Source organism: Hyperolius riggenbachi, chromosome 9 (assembly GCF_040937935.1).
Source record: "Hyperolius riggenbachi isolate aHypRig1 chromosome 9, aHypRig1.pri, whole genome shotgun sequence".
NCBI lineage: Eukaryota > Metazoa > Chordata > Amphibia > Anura > Hyperoliidae > Hyperolius > Hyperolius riggenbachi.
The window spans coordinates 143,457,510-143,474,731 of NC_090654.1; the positions used below are offsets into that span (position 1 = coordinate 143,457,510).

Below are 17,222 nucleotides of genomic sequence, written 5' to 3' on the forward strand. Positions count from 1 at the left end.
TGGTTTCCAGACTACTCACGGTTTTGGGCCCGTAAAATGCCAGGGCGGTATAGGAAACCCACAAGTGACCTCATTTTAGAAAAAAGACATCCCAAGGTATTCTGTTAGGTGTATGACGAGTTCATAGAAGATTTTATTTTTTGTCAAAAGTTAGCGGAAATTGATTTTTATTGTTTTTTTTTTCACAAAGTGTCATTTTTCACTAACTTGTGACAAAAAATTAAATCTTCTATGAACTCGCCATACACCTAACGGAATACCTTGGGGTGTCTTCTTTCTAAAACGGGGTCACTTGTGGGGTTCCTATACTGCCCTGGCATTTTAGGGGCCCTAAACTGTGAGGAGTAGTCTAGAAAACAAATGCCTCAAAATGACCTGTGAATAGGACGTTGGGCCCTTTAGCGCACTTAGGGCTTGATTCACAAGAGTGCCAACTGTTAGCACGGCCGTTTTCGCGCGAATTTTCACATTGCGCGCGATCGCGAATTTTCGCGCGAACCGATAACGTTTTCGCGCGCAAACGCGAATTTTACCGCAAAATCAATATCGTTTTCACGCGAAAATTCGCGTTTGCGCATGAAAAAGTTATCGTTTAGCGCGAAAATTCGCGATCGCGCGCAATGCGAAAATTCACGCGAAAACGGCCGTGCTAACAGTTAGCACTCTTTTGTGAATCAAGCCCCTAGGCTGCTAAAAAGTGTCACACGTGGTACCGCCGTACTCCCACCCAGCAGGGGTATGTGTAAAAATACACCCCAAAACACATTATACTACTTCTCCTGAGTACGGCGGTACCACGTGTGGCACTTTTTTTACACCCTAAGTACGCTAAGGGGCCCGAAGTCCAATGAGTACCTTTAGGATTTCACAGGTCATTTTGCGACATTTGGTTTCAAGACTACTCCTCACGGTTTAGGGCCCCTAAAATGCCAGGACAGTATAGGAACCCCACAAATGACCTCATTCTAGAAAGAAGACACCCAAAGGTATTCCGTTAGGAGTATGGTGAGTTCATAGAAGATTTTATTTTTTGTCACAAGTTAGCAAAAAAAAAATCTAACAATTGTCATTTACAGAGATATTTCTCCCACCCAGCATGGGTATGTGTAAAAATACACCCCAAAACACATTATACTACTTCTCCTGAGTACGGCAATACCACATGTGTGGCACTTTTTTGCAGCCTAACTGCGCTAAGGGGCCCAAAGTCCAATGAGCACTTTTAGGCTTTACAGGGGTGCTTACAATTAGGCACCCCCCAAAATGCCAGGACAGTAAACACACCCCACAAATTACCCCATTTTGGAAAGTAGACACTTCAAGGTATTCAGAGAGGAGCATAGTGAGTCCGTGGCAGATTTTATTTTTTTTGTCGCAAGTTAGCTGAAATGGAAACTTTTTTTTTCTTTTTTGTCACAAAGTGTCATTTTCCGCTAACTTGTGACAAAAAATAAAATCTTCTATGAACTCACCATGCCTCTCAGTGAATACTTTGGGATGTCTTCTTTCCAAAATGGGGTCATTTGGGGGTATTTATACTATCCTGGAATTCTAGCCCCTCATGAAACATGACAGGTGGTCAGAAAAGTCATAGATGCTTCAAAATGGGAAAAATCACTTTTTGCACTATAGTTTGTAAACGCTATAACTTTTACCCAAACCAATCAATATAGGCTGAATGGTTTTTGTTTTTTTTTATTAAAAACATGTTTGTCCACATTTTTCGCGCTGCATGTATACAGAAATTTTACTTTATTTGAAAAATGTCAGCACAGAAAGTTAAAAAAATCATTTTTTTGACAAAATTCATGTCTTTTTTTTGATGAATATAATAAAAAGTAAAAATCGCAGCAGCAATCAAATAGTACCAAAAGAAAGCTTTATTAGTGACAAGAAAATGAGCCAAAATTCATTTAGCTGGTAGGTTGTATGAGCGAGCAATAAACCGTGAAAGCTGCAGTGGTCTGAATGGAAAAAAAGGGTCTGGTCCTTAAAGGGGCACTATGGTTAAATAACGGGTTATAATATCATTTAATATAAAATATGTGCAAGTGTAGCAATGTTTAACACATATATTGTGGCAGAATAAAAGTCTATTTCAATATTACATTACCCTTAGTTAGAGATGAGTCACATCGGCAGAGGAAATTATCTGACACCAAATCAGCACATACCATTGTGCATTAGGAGGCAGTGTATCAGCTGTTTAAGCTGCTGTTTTATTTCCACCTTTGATATTTTGTGAGAGGATTCCTCCAACTCCTATAACGGCTCACTCGTCCAGTTTTACTACTCATCTCAGCCGCCGTACGTCTCAGGACATTGACGTACGGCTCTGATGAAAAATGCTCCTGGCTGAGGCATCCCAGCTGGCTCAGGAACGGACACAGATTGTTGTCCATTGCTGTGGAGACCAGCTCTCTGTAGCTGTGTCCTGCATTCTTTTCATTAGAGCCGTACGTCAATGTCCTGAGACGTACGGCGGCTGAGATGAGTAGTAAAACTGGACGAGTGAGCGGTTCTAGGAGTTGGAGGAATCCTCTCACAAAATATCAAAGGGGGGATTAAAACAGCAGCTCAAACAGCTGATAAGCTGCCTCCTACTGCACAATGGTATGTGCTGATTTGGCGTCAGATAATTTCCTCTGCCCAGGCGACTCTTCTCTAACTAAGGGTAATGTAATATTAAAATAGACTTTTATCCTGCCACAATATATGTGTTAAACATTGCTACACTTGCACATATTTTATATTAAATTATATTATAACCAGTTATTTAACCATAGTGCCCCTTTAAGGGGGGTAAAGCCCACGGTCCTCAAGTGGTTAAGGTACCTACAATATATGATATTTTCATACAGGAGATATTGAATACTACTAAAATACTACATTTAATGAAAAGTAATTCAAAATAAAGGCATACTCAGTCAATGTTCAATCATTTTATCCATTCTGAGGACCTGTTTGAATACGTGAAGGGTACAGGCAAGTCTTAGGCTAGGTTCACGTTGAGACATGTCCATCTTTAATGTATTCATTGTCACTGTTGCATTAAGGGAACACAAATTCCTGTCCAATGTGTCTTTTCTGGTCACCGAATGGCCTTTCTCTGTATTCATTAGGATATGTGAGGGTGCTGACTAGTATTGTACCATATTTGATGGACTGATGTCTTTTTTTCAACCAAATTATATAATTGTCAGGCTTGTCTGGTTACCTGCTATAAGTCAGGCTGTATGCCCATACGTCTGACCTATAGCCCAGCCCCAACGCCTGCGTAGACTCCTGCCTGAATACAAACTACAATACCCTGCAGGCAGATGTAGCATACAATCTGACAGACAGCAATCACCAAACACAACAATGAGCAATGCAAACACAGTATACTTAATAGTCACCTGAGACCTATAGGCTTAGGCAATCCAGATGATGGCAAAGATAGCAGGCTGTGGCTGAGGAATTCAATCACTAAGCAGATGCGTGGTAAAACAGGCCAGAGTCAGTCCAGGCAGAGTTCATGGAAGACCTTTAACAAGCAGGGGTCGATCCTGGTGGCAATCAGGGAAATCCTGGTACTAGCGGAGTCGGCAACGGGTAATCCAATAGAGAAGCGTGGTCAAGGACAGGCAGAGGACGGCAACGATAAGGCAATCTGAAAGAAGCTAGTCAAGAGACAGACACAAGACGGCAGCAAGACAAGCCCAGCATAGGCTATCACAGGCGATAACTGAGGGTGCTCACCTTACTTTTATACCAGGACTAACCAATCAACATAAAGGGAATCCAAAGTACTCAATTGCTAAGTGGCGTGTCAGCAGTTCAGCTGGCATGCCATGCACCCACGCTGTCACTGTTTACAGCGGCGGAGCACGTACTGAGGATACGTCCACCACCTAGCCAATGGGAGATGAGCGCTCTGCGCTCCACTGACATCAGAGCCTCGCCGAGATCTGCAGACTTGCGCCTCAGCATGGATCTCGGCATTCTGCCGTCATAGGTGGCAAGATCTTACACTAATATGGTCTCCCTGTGCTGTTCAACAGACATAAACGGATAGTAAATTGAAAGTGGGTGAACACAGTGGATCCTCTGTGACCATCCAAGCTTCCAATATGGCATAGTGTAGACCTGACCTTATAGGTCAAGAGTCCAAAGAGTTATAGAAAACAGTCATGCATGGGAAGTGGCTATGAGAGCGGAGGGCATTAGTAGGTCCATGAAGAAGTAGAGAGGGCATTTGGGGGTTAAAAAGGGTCAAATGTCCACTTTATTTAAGTAAAGTATAAAAATACAATAAAAAAAAAAACTAAAGGTTTGTAAGAATTATATAGTTTAAAGGAAACAGGAGGTAATAAGAATATGAAGCTTTCCATTGCTGATGTCTTTTTTTAACCCTTTGGGGACCGGCTGCCTAACTCCCCTCAAGGACCAGGCCATTTTACATGCAGGGGGGCACATTTGGGGGGTCAGGCATCCGTATCTCCAGTATAGATAGATAGCCATTGGTGCCGCCCTTGTAGCCAGGTGTCCCCCTATAGCCAGCAGCCTTTACTCACCTCCCAGGCTCCAGCGATAAGCAGCTGATGATGCCATCAAGCCGGGACCCGACACTTACGTCAGAGCGAGCAGGGATGCCGGCCAGAGCGAAGGTGAGCGACGATTGTCGGGAGGAATGTTAGGATGGTGAGTGGATCCTCTTCTTCCCCTCCTACTGCCGCTGCTGTAAAAGTGATCACCACGATCCGCCGGCGATGGTAGTGATCAGGAGCCATAAGCAATGGCTGCTGATTACTGAGGGGAGATGCCAGCTGTCATACTACAGCTTCATTTCCCCTCTCGAGTGCGCACGATCACGGCAGGACGCTTCGTTAACAATGAAGTTGAATCTACGTCCCATCAGGGCGGCAGCACCACCTGCTGGACGTAGATCGTACTGCGTCGGTCCCCATTTGGTTGAAAAATCTTGTATCATGGATGTTGTGTTGATCCTCTGCCACCTTTTCTTTTTGAATCAATGATCCTAAACAGATATGTTTGTTCCCGACAAGTGACTCAGAATAATATTGAAGCCAATGTATTCACATGGTAGATATATTTTAACCTCCTTGGCGGTAACCCCGTGTGTGACACAGGGTAAGCCGCCGGAGGGTGCCGCTCAGGCCCTGCTGGGCCGATTTTCATAATTTTTTTTTTGCTGGACGCAGCTAGCACTTTGCTAGCTGCGCCAGCACTCTGATCGCCGCCGGCCCCTGCCCGATCGCCGCTATCTGCTGCGGCGCGCCCCCCCCAGACCCCAGCGCTGCCTGGCCAATCAGTGCCAGGCAGCGCCGAGGGGTGGCCCGGGACTCCCAATGACGTCCCGACGTCAGTGACGTCATCCCGCCCCGTCGCCATGGCGACGGGGGAAGCCCTCCAGGAAATCCCGTTCTATGAACGGGATTTCCTGATCGGAGATCGCCGAAGGCGATCGAAGCGGGCGGGGGGATGCCGCTCAGCAGCGGCTATCATGTAGCGAGCCCTCGGCTCGCTACATGATTAAAAAAAAAAATTAAAAAAAAAAAACTGCTGCGCTCCCTCCTGGCGGTATTTTTCATACCGCCAAGGAGGTTAAGCTGATATATGAATTGCTGATTCTAAAAATTGTTGGAATGCTTGGTGGATGTGCATGCAGCAGTTTGTTTGGGAGACAGTCTTCTTGCCAGACATGAAATCACAACCATGATAAGATTTCAGTTCACATGTCTATGGCTGGCTATAACTGAAGCCTTAATCAGGGTGTCCTGAGTGTTCTCAACAAGCACCCCAAATGCACATAAAAAGAAAAAAGGTTAACGAAGTGTAACAGAGATTATGTTGTTCAAGATGAAGTCATAGGAGAAAAACACTCTTTTCTTTGTTTATTCAAAAACTTGAGAAAGGCAAAACAGAAAAACATGGGAATATTATCTAACAGGATACAATATTAACTCCTGAAACCCATAAAAGACAAACTGTGGTCTGGACAGAGTGTTTTAAATGCTGGGATGTGACGTGTTGCGTAACTGGACAGTCTTGTGAAGTAAGATCACAAGTTTGTTACAGAGGAGGATTGTTCTGTAGTAACTCCTGACTGTTACACGACCACATGGAATCCATTGGCTTGGGTATTTTGCAAACTGCGCTGTCTCGGAGCTCCCTGTGATTAGGCTTATTATTTTATGTTGAGAATGAGCTATGGGGCATGAGAGCCTGATTACCTTGTGATTAACTATTATAGTAATTATACATTTTTATCCACACAATTATAATAGTATCTCCAGTACTCTTCTACTATCTTTATGTATTTTAAAAGACATGTACTGTATAAGTGATTTTTTTTTATTTAGTATTAAAACAGATTTGTATTTTTTAAGTATTTTTAAAGCTGAAAAATATTAAGTGTCACAAAGGAAAATTTGACATAGATTTGAGGTTCCTCCAGCTGGTTTGACTGGCAAACTATGTATATTCAAGAAAAGTAATTTTACGACTGTATAATAAAGTGAAGATTGCTACATGCACAACAGTGCCTGGTTATCAGTTCAGAGGACTGGAGAGGTTGTTTTTGCAAATTTAAAAGCTTATTTACTAAAATCATAGAGCAACTCATTGTCTTGTCCTTTTTTTTACTAATCAGACTTGCAGGTATTTCATGTACTCCTCATAGTAAAAGTAAATGTGTATTTTTAGTGCTGAACATAAAAAACACAATGAATCTGCTAAAAACTGTTTTCTTTAAATATTAACTTACAAAAAATATTGGGGCTTTATTGCTGTGCGCGCCCGCTTGTGTATGTGTGTACCTGATGGGGATGCTTTTACCTCTCTTCCAGCCCTTACCTCCTTCTACTTCCATAGCTTTAATATCAGCCCTTGTGGTCTCAGGGACAGGAAATCAGAGAAAGTAATTAAAACTACTACAATAAATATTTGTTGCTGTCTCTATCCATCTTAAAGAGTTTTACACACTTTTAGCGGTTGAAAAACTCAGGATTTGCCTGTATAAAACTTTTCAAAAAAACATTACCGTTTGGACCCTAGTTGGTGGTGGCGGACAAGGACAGCTGTGTGGGGAGTCATGTGGTGTGCAGAGAAGGACAGCTGTGTGGGGACTGAGTCACAAGTCTTCAAGGCATGCAGTAACCCTCCGAAATCCATGCCTTAGTCCTTTTCATAAAGGACAGGTAATCAACACTTTGGTGACCTAGGCGACTTCTCTTGTCAGTGACAGTCCCTCCTGCTGCATTAAAGGTCTTTTCTGACAGGACACTTGAGGCAGGGCAAGCCAAAAGTTCGATGGCAAATTGTGCCAGCTCTGGCCACAGGTCAAGCCTGCACACTTAGTAGTCCAGGGGTTCATCGTTCTTCAGCGTGTGAGGCTCGTGGAGCACCGGCGCGGGACAGGACGGCTGCTGGGGGCTTGTAGAAGCCCCAGGTAAATGAAACAGAGTATTTAAAAAGATTTTAACAGTTCCACTTTAAGAGGGCTGCAGCCACTAAATTCACACACAACAGGTCACACAGGAGCTTTATCAATAAGGCTTTATCAAATAAGGGAGGTTAGTATGTGGGTGGTTGTACAGTGGAAGTAGTGTAATACTCTAGGGACATGTACCATGGGAGAAGTGAGAGTTAGGTGTGCTGTGAATCTGTGGGTGGGTAAACAGTTGGTGCTGGTGTAACATTTTAGGAGTACAGACCATAGTGAAAGTGTGAGTGACATCATAAGCAGCCATCCTTCAACTCTATAGCCTTAGTATTAGTTTTAAACAGGTATTAGGGCATGGCAGGGTCAATTTTAGCATGAACATTGGCAGCTCCAACACAACATACCTGATGGGAAATTGTGTGGATTGCTTGGTAAAATGTTCCCAGGCACATTATATTGCAACATGCAGGATTGCTTTTTGCATTGTGAACAGTAACATGAAAGTCTATGAACTTTCTTATTACCGTGCATGCTGCACACAAAGTGTGGTACGGCATAACTGACAGCACTGCACATAGTGTGAATAAGCCATTATAGATATGTCTGTGAAATTAAAGGACCACTATTGCAAAGAAGTTAAAATTTAAAATAAACGTAAACACATACAAATAAGAAGTACATTTCTTGCAGAGTAAAATGAGCCTTAAATTACCTTTCACCTATGTTGCTGTCACAGCAAGTAGTAGAAATCTGACATTGCTGACAGGTTTTGGGCTAGTCCATCTCTCCATAGGGGATTCTCAGCATGGCCTTTATTCTTTAAAAAGACACTCCCAGAAAAAGATTTATACAAAGATGCTGACCAGCCCCCCTGCTCACCGTACACTTTTTTGGCAGTTGGATGGAGCAACTGCCATTTCCTAAGAACTTTTGAAAATAATGAAAACCCTGAAAATCCTCATGAGGAGATGAGCTGGTCTAAAACCTACTATTACCTACTGTAAGTGACAGCAACATAGGAGAAAAGTAATTTACATTTCATTTTACTCTGGAAAGAATGTACTTCTTATTTGTATGTGTTTGCATGTATTTTAAATTGTACAATTTTTGTGATAGTGGTCCTTTAAGTAGAATGTTCAGATGTCTCTGTGTGTTTGTTATAAATAAAGTTATTTTTAGAAGGTTGCAATCACTAAATGCATATCAGAATTAATTTATTTCGCCAAGTAAGTTTGCACTTAGAAGGAATTTGTCTTGGCAGTTGCTTAACAAACACAAACAAAAACAATACAAGGACAGACAGTATGTATATTACAAGTCAAGTATGTGAGTATAGTGGCAGTAAGCAAGGTGATAATTGTTCATTTTCAGTTCTGTGCTGATTACTTTCAAGTCCTAGCAGCTCTAGCGTGGTTCTGCATTAAGTATAGCTACCGCCTGAGGGAAAAAGCTGTTCCTGTGTCTAGAGGTTTTAGTTGCGATTGACCGGAATCTGACTCCTGAAAGCATGCGCTGGAAGATGGAGTGAGCTGGGTGAGAGGGGTCAGAGGCAATTTTGGTTGCTCTCTTTCTGCACCTGCTAGCGTAAAGATCCTGCAGGGAAGGTAAGCTACAGCCAATTATCCTTTCCGCTGTTCGGATGATGCACTGCAGTCTCCCCTTTTCTAATGCTGAGCAGGAGCCGAACCATACAGTCATAGATGATATCATGGTGGATTTGATGATTACAGTGTAGAACTGCACCATTAGATTTTTAGGTAGGCCAAACTTTCTCAGCTGCTGTAGATGGTACAGTCTCTGCTGCGCTTTCTTGACGATAGTGGCAGTATTGTTATCCCATTTTAGGTTGTTTGAGATTGTGGACCCAAGAAACTTGAATGACTCTACCTGGGTTATTGTGGATCCATTTATGATTAAGGGGAGGTGCTGGGGGGGGGGATATCTCCTAATGTCTATTATCATCTCCATGGTTTTTAGAGCATTTAGTTCCAAGTTGTTGCTGCTGCACCAGGAGGAAAGCTGTCCCCCTACATGCCTGCATGCAGACTCGTCCCTGTTGTGTATGATACCAACGACTGTTGTGTCATTTGCAAACTTCAGAACCTTAACAGATGGGTCTGTGGAGATGCAGTCATTGGTGTAAAGTGAGTAGAGCAGTGGGGAAAGCACACAGCCCTGGGGTGCACCTGTACTGACTGTCAGAGAGCTTGATGTGTGTTTCCCAAGTCTGACCTGCTGTCTCCTGTCGGTTAAGAATGTGGTTATCCATTTGCAGATGGATTCAGGTATGTGTAGCTGGGAGAGTTTGCTGTGTACAGACCACCCAGGAGCATTGGGTGCCCAAAAAATAGGTACTGGCTCCAGCCAGAACTCAAATCCTGGTCTTTTCTGTCAAAGGTGGTTTCTTTAACCAGTACACTATCTAGTCACTGCTCCTATACAGCACAGACAGGAGAGGTGTTAGTCTGTGGTTTGGCAAACAGTGGGGGTGGTGTAACACTAGAGGCATGGACCATGGGGAAGGTGAGAGTCAGGGATGGTCGTAGTCAGCCAACTTCGCTACGCTGGAACTACGTGTAGTTTTACGCAATTACGCTTTGCCAAACTACGGCTTCGAAATCAAATATTCGCTTCGTATGCATTTCGTAGACTACACGTTAAAATACGCAATTACGCGTAGTGCGAAGCATAGTGTATGCGGATGCTTATGCTCGTATGCAGAAAATTTTACGTATTAATTCCTTTGTAAATATTTATACCGGGAACTCTTGCGTACATTCCCCTTTCCAATGCGTACATTTTATAAGCATACAATCGCACGCGGAAAATTAGACGCGAGTAAGGCATTCGTTGTTCAATACGCAATACACATGTTAACTATGCATAGTGGGCGTAAGCTACGTGTAGCGGTAATTCGCTACGCGTAAATTCATAAACGTAGTTTTGAAACTTCTCCTACAAACTACTATGCGTAAATTCGCACTTGTGTAGTTTTTGCTCATCCCTGGTGTGAGTCGGTGACATCATAAGCAGTTATCCCACACGTCCACGTCATGGAATGAGTTTTAATATATGTACAGGGATCCCACTAGAGTTGTGCTGTTAATCTCACTAATATTCTAAATGCAAAAGTTTAGATGTTTGTTACTCAATCACGCAACAATGGCTGAACAGATTTGAATGTAATTTGGCACACACACACACAGTACATTACCTGGAATAACATATAGGATACGTTTTATGGCCATAACCAAAATGTGGGCTGAGACAAATACAAACTTCACTGGGAAAATGTAAACATGCTGCCATTCTTACACTGTTTATGGTAGGGTTATCAAACTTTGTACAGTTGATCGCTAGCTGACTGCGATTAATATTCAGAAAATTGGGTGGAGCCTACAAAAGCCAATCAAAATTCACCTATTGATTTTCAGGGGGGATATTTAATTGCTGTCATTCTTGCACAGTTATTGACACAAGCCTCAAACCTGGTACAGTTAGTCATTGAGTGACTGGGGTTCAAATTCAGAAAAGGGGCTGGAGCCACAAACAGCCAATCAGATTTGTTTCATTTCAATGTATAATACGGATGCCAAAGACCGCAAAGCTCAAAAACTAGTTCATTGAGTAATTAAGTAATTGTGTGTTAGGGTTAGAAAAAGTGGGCGAAACCAACACCAGCCAAATAAATAATCGGGCAACACCGGGCCATCAGCTAGTAAATAATAATGTTTTTGTGTGACAGTTAAAAAGCTGTAGCCTCACATGTGAGGGGAGCATTTAAAAAAAATATAACAGTAAAGATACATACTGTATATTATATTACATTTCAAACTTTTATTTAGGCTTTTTTTCAATAAGATATTTTTTGTTGTTATCTGTACTTTCTAGATCCAGAAGATTGTCCCGTCTCAAGTGCATGTAATGGAAACATCAGTTGTTGTGGGGTTTTTTTTTTTGTTTTTTTTTTTTGGTTTTTTGTTGTTGTTGTTGTTTTTGCTTGTCTAAGGAGCTTAGACAACCTAAAACAAAGTTTGCACAAGAAGAGCAGTTAGCCAGTAGGACATGTTAAGCATATGAAAAATAATTGTCACTATTTAAGAAATCTGAATAATTCAATCTGATTTTCTTGTTTGTTCCATAGATTCAGCCACTGCATCAGGAAGCATAGACGATGAAGGGGATTCTGCTTATGGTTAGTTACTTATATTTTACTTTGTCAAGCTCAGAAAAGTGTCACCCTTTCCTTTCAATTCTTCATCTCTCTAAATGTCTCCACTTCATGTCCTAATTTATTTGTGTGCTTTTTAATTTGCTTAAACCCACCCTTTTTGCTTAGCATGTATAACTGTCAAGTACAAAACATGTTAACAGCCATATGGTCACATTTTATGATACATGAAACTGCAAATTTTATACAACTGACACAAATAAATACTGGAGCCCAAAGACATTTTATCAACATTGTATAGTCACCCTAGTTCTCAGCTTGATGAAACATGTTGAACAAAATCTAATAATTTTTAATGCAGCTAATCGAATTGATTGATTAATCGATTGACTGATTTGGACCTTGGTCGATGATCTCAACAGTTTGGCTGAAACGATAAACTAATAAATTCATGTTTTTTTGGTGGGCCTGTAAATTACAGGACCATGGCTTGTACAGTTTTGGAAGTGTCAACATGTTCTAAAATAAGACACACAGAGTAGGGGGTATTTTGGGATAATTCCCCTAATGTTACCAAATAGCATAGTAGGATAAAACAGGCTGTCTTCAAGGTTCATATCAACGTCTGAGTCATAGGAGGATAAGAGTGGGAGATTTCTTAGGCAAGTAAAAGGACATGAGATCATAGGGAAAACTTCAGCAGAGCAGCAATTCTCACTCATAGTCCAATGACCAGGTAGGGAGGTTTCTTTGGAGCCAACGATTCCACTGTGCATAGTGACATGTATTTCTAAATGTGTAATGTTGCAGAGGTGTGCAGATCAAAAGCTCTGATTTAAGTGTCTGATGTGCAGAAAGGCAACTGAGCAGCAGGGATTTTTTTTTATTAACTTTCCCATAAGGGAGGTTTTTAATGTGTGCCATGGTAAGCATTACTTACCTATGGGGTGCTCCTCCTCTGGCCTCTCACCCCTGTGGGATCCACCATCTTCTAAATAAAGAGTGTGCATTGTGCCGAATTTTCAACTTTGCAACAGTGTTGTGCATGCCAGGAGATGTAGTCTGTGGATATGAGTACACCTCTGTACTCGCATCCATGGACTACATCTCCCAGTATGCATTGCGGCAAGGAGATTCTCCACAGTATAAAGATCAGGGGTTTTCACACCACACTGGCTACATACTTGTCTTACTGAAGTCTACAGATTACATGACTTCCAGACAACTTGCATGTTTTAAAAGGAGATAAAGATGACAGACACTGTATTTTCTCACTTCTGATTTCCTTTAAGCATTGAAAGCTATATCAGATAGCAACTTAAGTCTTCCTCAATTCACAAAAATATTTTTTTGGGCCGCAGCCATCAAAATTTAAAGATTCAGATTAGTAGGGTAAAATCAATATAGTCGTAGAAATAAGAAAAAGTGTCAGGCACCAGTAATAGGGATACACATCTTCATATTTTATTGTTGCAGAAAGTGTACATAGGAGGCCCCCTGGGATGGGTAACACTGCCCTTACCTTACTATTTTATGAGTAATACCCCCATCTTCGGAGGTGTTCTGAACAGGAGGTAGTGCTGTCGAGGGAGGACGATTGAAATTTACGGCTGAGGTCTGTCATTACAGTTAATGGGCGGGACAGAGACGCTACTTACTTATTTAAAATTACTTAGCTCAGACCCAGATTTCCCACACAAGAAGTATAGTACTGGTATAAGGGCCACAGTACCATATTTTCTGTCTTTTTAACCTCACAGAGCGAGCTACAGTAGCTTATCAAAGTCTGATAACTGGAATTTTGTTTTATAAAACGGTTTCCTTGAATCTACCATGTATATCTTCCTAATCTACTTTATACACACTAAGATCAAACCATACTTGGCCTTATACATTAATGGGAAAACCTTATGGGGCAGCATCAGATGGAGCAAGGGTTAAAAAAGGTAATTTGGAGATTACAATTTTATCCATTCAAAGAAAATTACCAATCTGAAGTAATTACATGGGATTTTGTTTTCAGAAACAGAGGATACAATTTTGGCAGCCAGAGAAATGATGTAGCATAGATGTAACAGGCCAAACCGCAAAAGAGGATTAGAAGAGATAGTATATCATTAATTTAACAGCAGGTTCCATCTTGTGTCTTCAAGTCGGCTTGATGTAAGCCTAGATTTATCCCTCCAGAGAAGTTGTTTGTCAGATGGAGAGATTTGCAATGTGTGAGACAGGTGGTCGGATAGAGAATGCATTAGCCGGATCACTGAAGCTCACCAACCTGGACAACAAACCAACACCTATGACCAGAGAACATTTTATGATGCAAAAACATTTTTTTATGATCTCAGGGCTTCTGAAAAAAAGGTAAAACTCAAATGTAAAAGAAAAAATCCATTCAAAATAAATTGTGCCTTAGAATGTTGACCAGACGGATTAATTATTTACATCCTTTTGAATAGAAAAGTATAATAACTGAAAAGTACTAATAATTATTTATTTAGAATATGTATTTTTGTTTCTATTTTGTATTTCAAATTTCCAATCCCAATTCTTATTGTTAAAAAATAAATAAGTATGGTTAAATATACAATACCAAAAACAAGGAAAAAAGAAATAAACTTTTATTTATCACTTGCATAAAAACACAGCTATTTTCTTTTCCCAACTTTTTTCTTTTTTAAAGTTGGTAGAGTGGGGAGAGGTCAGATTAACCCCATCCCGACCGCTTAACACCGATTGGCGTCGGGAAGGTGGCACCCTCAGAGCCACGTAACGCTGAAAGGCATAATATATATAGATATAGATATATATATATATATATATATATATATATATATATATATATATTACACCTTTCAGCGTTACGTAACTGAGGGTGCCACCTTCTCAACGCCTATCGGTGTGTATATATATATATATATATATATATATATATATATATATATAAATACAGAGGGTGCTGCAGCACACAACAGGAAAACAGTGACAGGGGCTCTTGGTTACGCTTTAACGCGTTTAAGCTCACCAACTGCGCCAAAGTGTCCCCGATCTGGTGAGTCCTACTCTAACCAGGCAAAAATGCTAGTTTTTATCAGCGTTATACTGGGAACCATGCCAAAAGCCCAGGGGTCAGCTAAATGGGAGAAATGAAATTAAAAACACCTCACCTTCTACTAGCTACTAACTGAACTATGAGCACCGCTCATTTATATGCTTAACTGTGCTAGAGGTGGGCGTGGTTATGCACGCTCACAGGGGAAAATAATATTAGCCAAGGGATGAGCATGTGCTGCTCATCCCTTGGCTAATATATATATATATATATATATATATATATATATATACACACATATATATACACACACACACACACACACACACACACATTATGGTAGGACAGTAGAGTATTACTATGCTATATAAATAACTCATTAAATAATAAATAATAATTAGGGTGACACACTAATGGAATTCTGTTGGAGTTGGAGATATGGAGAGGAAAAGAAGGAGAGATAGGATGATAGAGGAGTAGAAAGTTTAGAGACTGAAAAAAAGCACTCCATTTGAGTACCTCATCATGTAATTACTGAACTCTGTAGCTGTTTTTCCTGTTCAGTGTACAGTGTTGGAGCCTGGAAACCGTTGAATATATGTTACTCAGCGGGGAGGGGGACAGGCCCCTGTCACTACCGGCCCCTCACAGGGCTACTGGTTGTGATGTTCTGACACAAGGAAGCCATATAAATCTTACACAGATAGGGCCATATCCTATTAACTTTTTTTCAGAGTAGATATTTTCAAACCTTATCAATAGACTACTTTTAAGGCTCCCAGCAAGCAGGGAATTACTTTGACATTTATTTTTATCAACTTTTTAGTACTTTTTCAATTTCTAAGTACTAAAACGTTATTTTTTAGCTAAAATAAAAAATTTGTCTCCTGGAAGAAAATTCAGTAACAAAGTAAATAGGATATGGCCCAGTGGGCCCAATCCAATTAACATTTTCTGCTACATGTTCTCCTAGGAGGTAATTTTCATCTTCTGTTTAAAATAACTTCAGTTCTCTGTAATTGAAAAAGTACTGCCAAAATGATTCTGAGTGTTTTCTTTCTTGCTGATGACTTAACCATTTGCCGAACGCCCATTACCTATGGGCGGTGTTATGGTGGCTCCCCCAGGACCACATAACGGCGATCGGCGGCACCTGGGGGACTAATTAACCGGGGATCGCACGCATAGATGCGCAAGCATCTGCCGGCATTAGGCTCCACCCACCCGAAACGTCAACCCGCTGGCCAATTAGCAGTGCCGGCGGGTTGTAAATGCCCGATCTCGCCGCTACTAAATGTATTATACGCTTTAAGCTAACAAAGTGTATTATACTGGCTGCCTCCTCCCCGGTGGTCCCAGTGATCGAGTGAACCCCAGGGGAGGAGGCAGCTGTGTATGTAAAAACACACACACACACACACACACTGATCCGGTCCCCTGCCCCCCTGATTGCCCGCAGCACCCCTCAGACCCCCCGATCACCCCCTCAGACCACTGTTTGCACCCAATTACCCCCCTAATCACCCATCAATCACTTCCTGTCAACGCTACCCTTTAGAATAGGTCCTAAACTGCCCCCTGGGAGCTCCTGATCATCCCCCCCCTAAGATCCTCCCCAGACACCCCCCGTGTACTGTATACATCTATTCCCCCCTGTAATCACCCACTGATCACCTGTCAATAACCCATCAATCACCACCTGTCACTGCCACCCATCAGATCAGACCCTAACCTGCCCCTTGCGGGCACCTGATCACCCGCCCCCACACCCTCAGATTGCCCGCAGACCCACCCTCAGATCACCTCCCAAGTGCACTGTTTACATCTGTTCTCCCCTCTAATCACCCACTGATCACCCATCAATCACCCCCTGTCACCACCTGTCACTACTACCCATCAGATTAGACCCTAATCTGCCCCTTGCATGCACCCAATCATCCGCCCACACCCTCAGAACGCCCTCAGACCCCCTCTGATCAACTCGCTAGTGCATTGCTTGCATATATTCTCCCCTGTAATCTCCTACTGATCACCTATCAATCACCCCGTCACCCCCTGACACCACCTGTCACTGCTACCCATCAGATCAGACCCTAATCTGCCCCTTGCGGGCACCCAAACACCCGCCCACACCCTCAGAGATCCCTCAAACCCCCTTGATCACCTCCCCAGTGCATTGATTGCATCTATCCTCCCCTCTAATCACCCCCTGAGACACCCATCAATCACCTCCTGTCACCACCTGTCAACCCTTAGCACTCCTACCCATCAGATAAGGCGGGCTTCTGATCACCCGCCCACACCCTCAGATCCCCCTCAGGACCCCCCCTCCCCGATCACCCCCCTGTCACTATCCTAGTGATCTAAAAACAGTGATCAGTGTAAACTGTAACTTTTTTAGTATCACTGGTGTTAACAGTTAGGCCAGTTATTTAGCTAGGGCCCTTCGTTGGGTAGTTAGCGTCAGTTAGCACCCAGCCCACCACACCGTAGTCACTGATTAGTTGCTGATTAGCATCATCACTGTCACTAATCAGTATTGCTACTATATA

At 42.0% G+C, this 17,222-nt stretch overlaps 1 protein-coding gene across 7 annotated transcripts in view; it reads left to right on the forward strand.

Annotated features, from left to right (window-relative positions):
• SEMA6C (semaphorin 6C) overlaps positions 1-17,222 on the forward strand; it is a 464,232-nt gene that overhangs the window by 414,045 nt on the left and 32,965 nt on the right. For all 7 annotated transcript variants that reach the window (XM_068253590.1, XM_068253592.1, XM_068253589.1 and 4 more), the window contains one exon: positions 11,592-11,642. In XM_068253590.1, the coding sequence (XP_068109691.1) occupies positions 11,592-11,642 (51 nt within the window). The remainder of the gene's footprint in view (positions 1-11,591; positions 11,643-17,222) is intronic.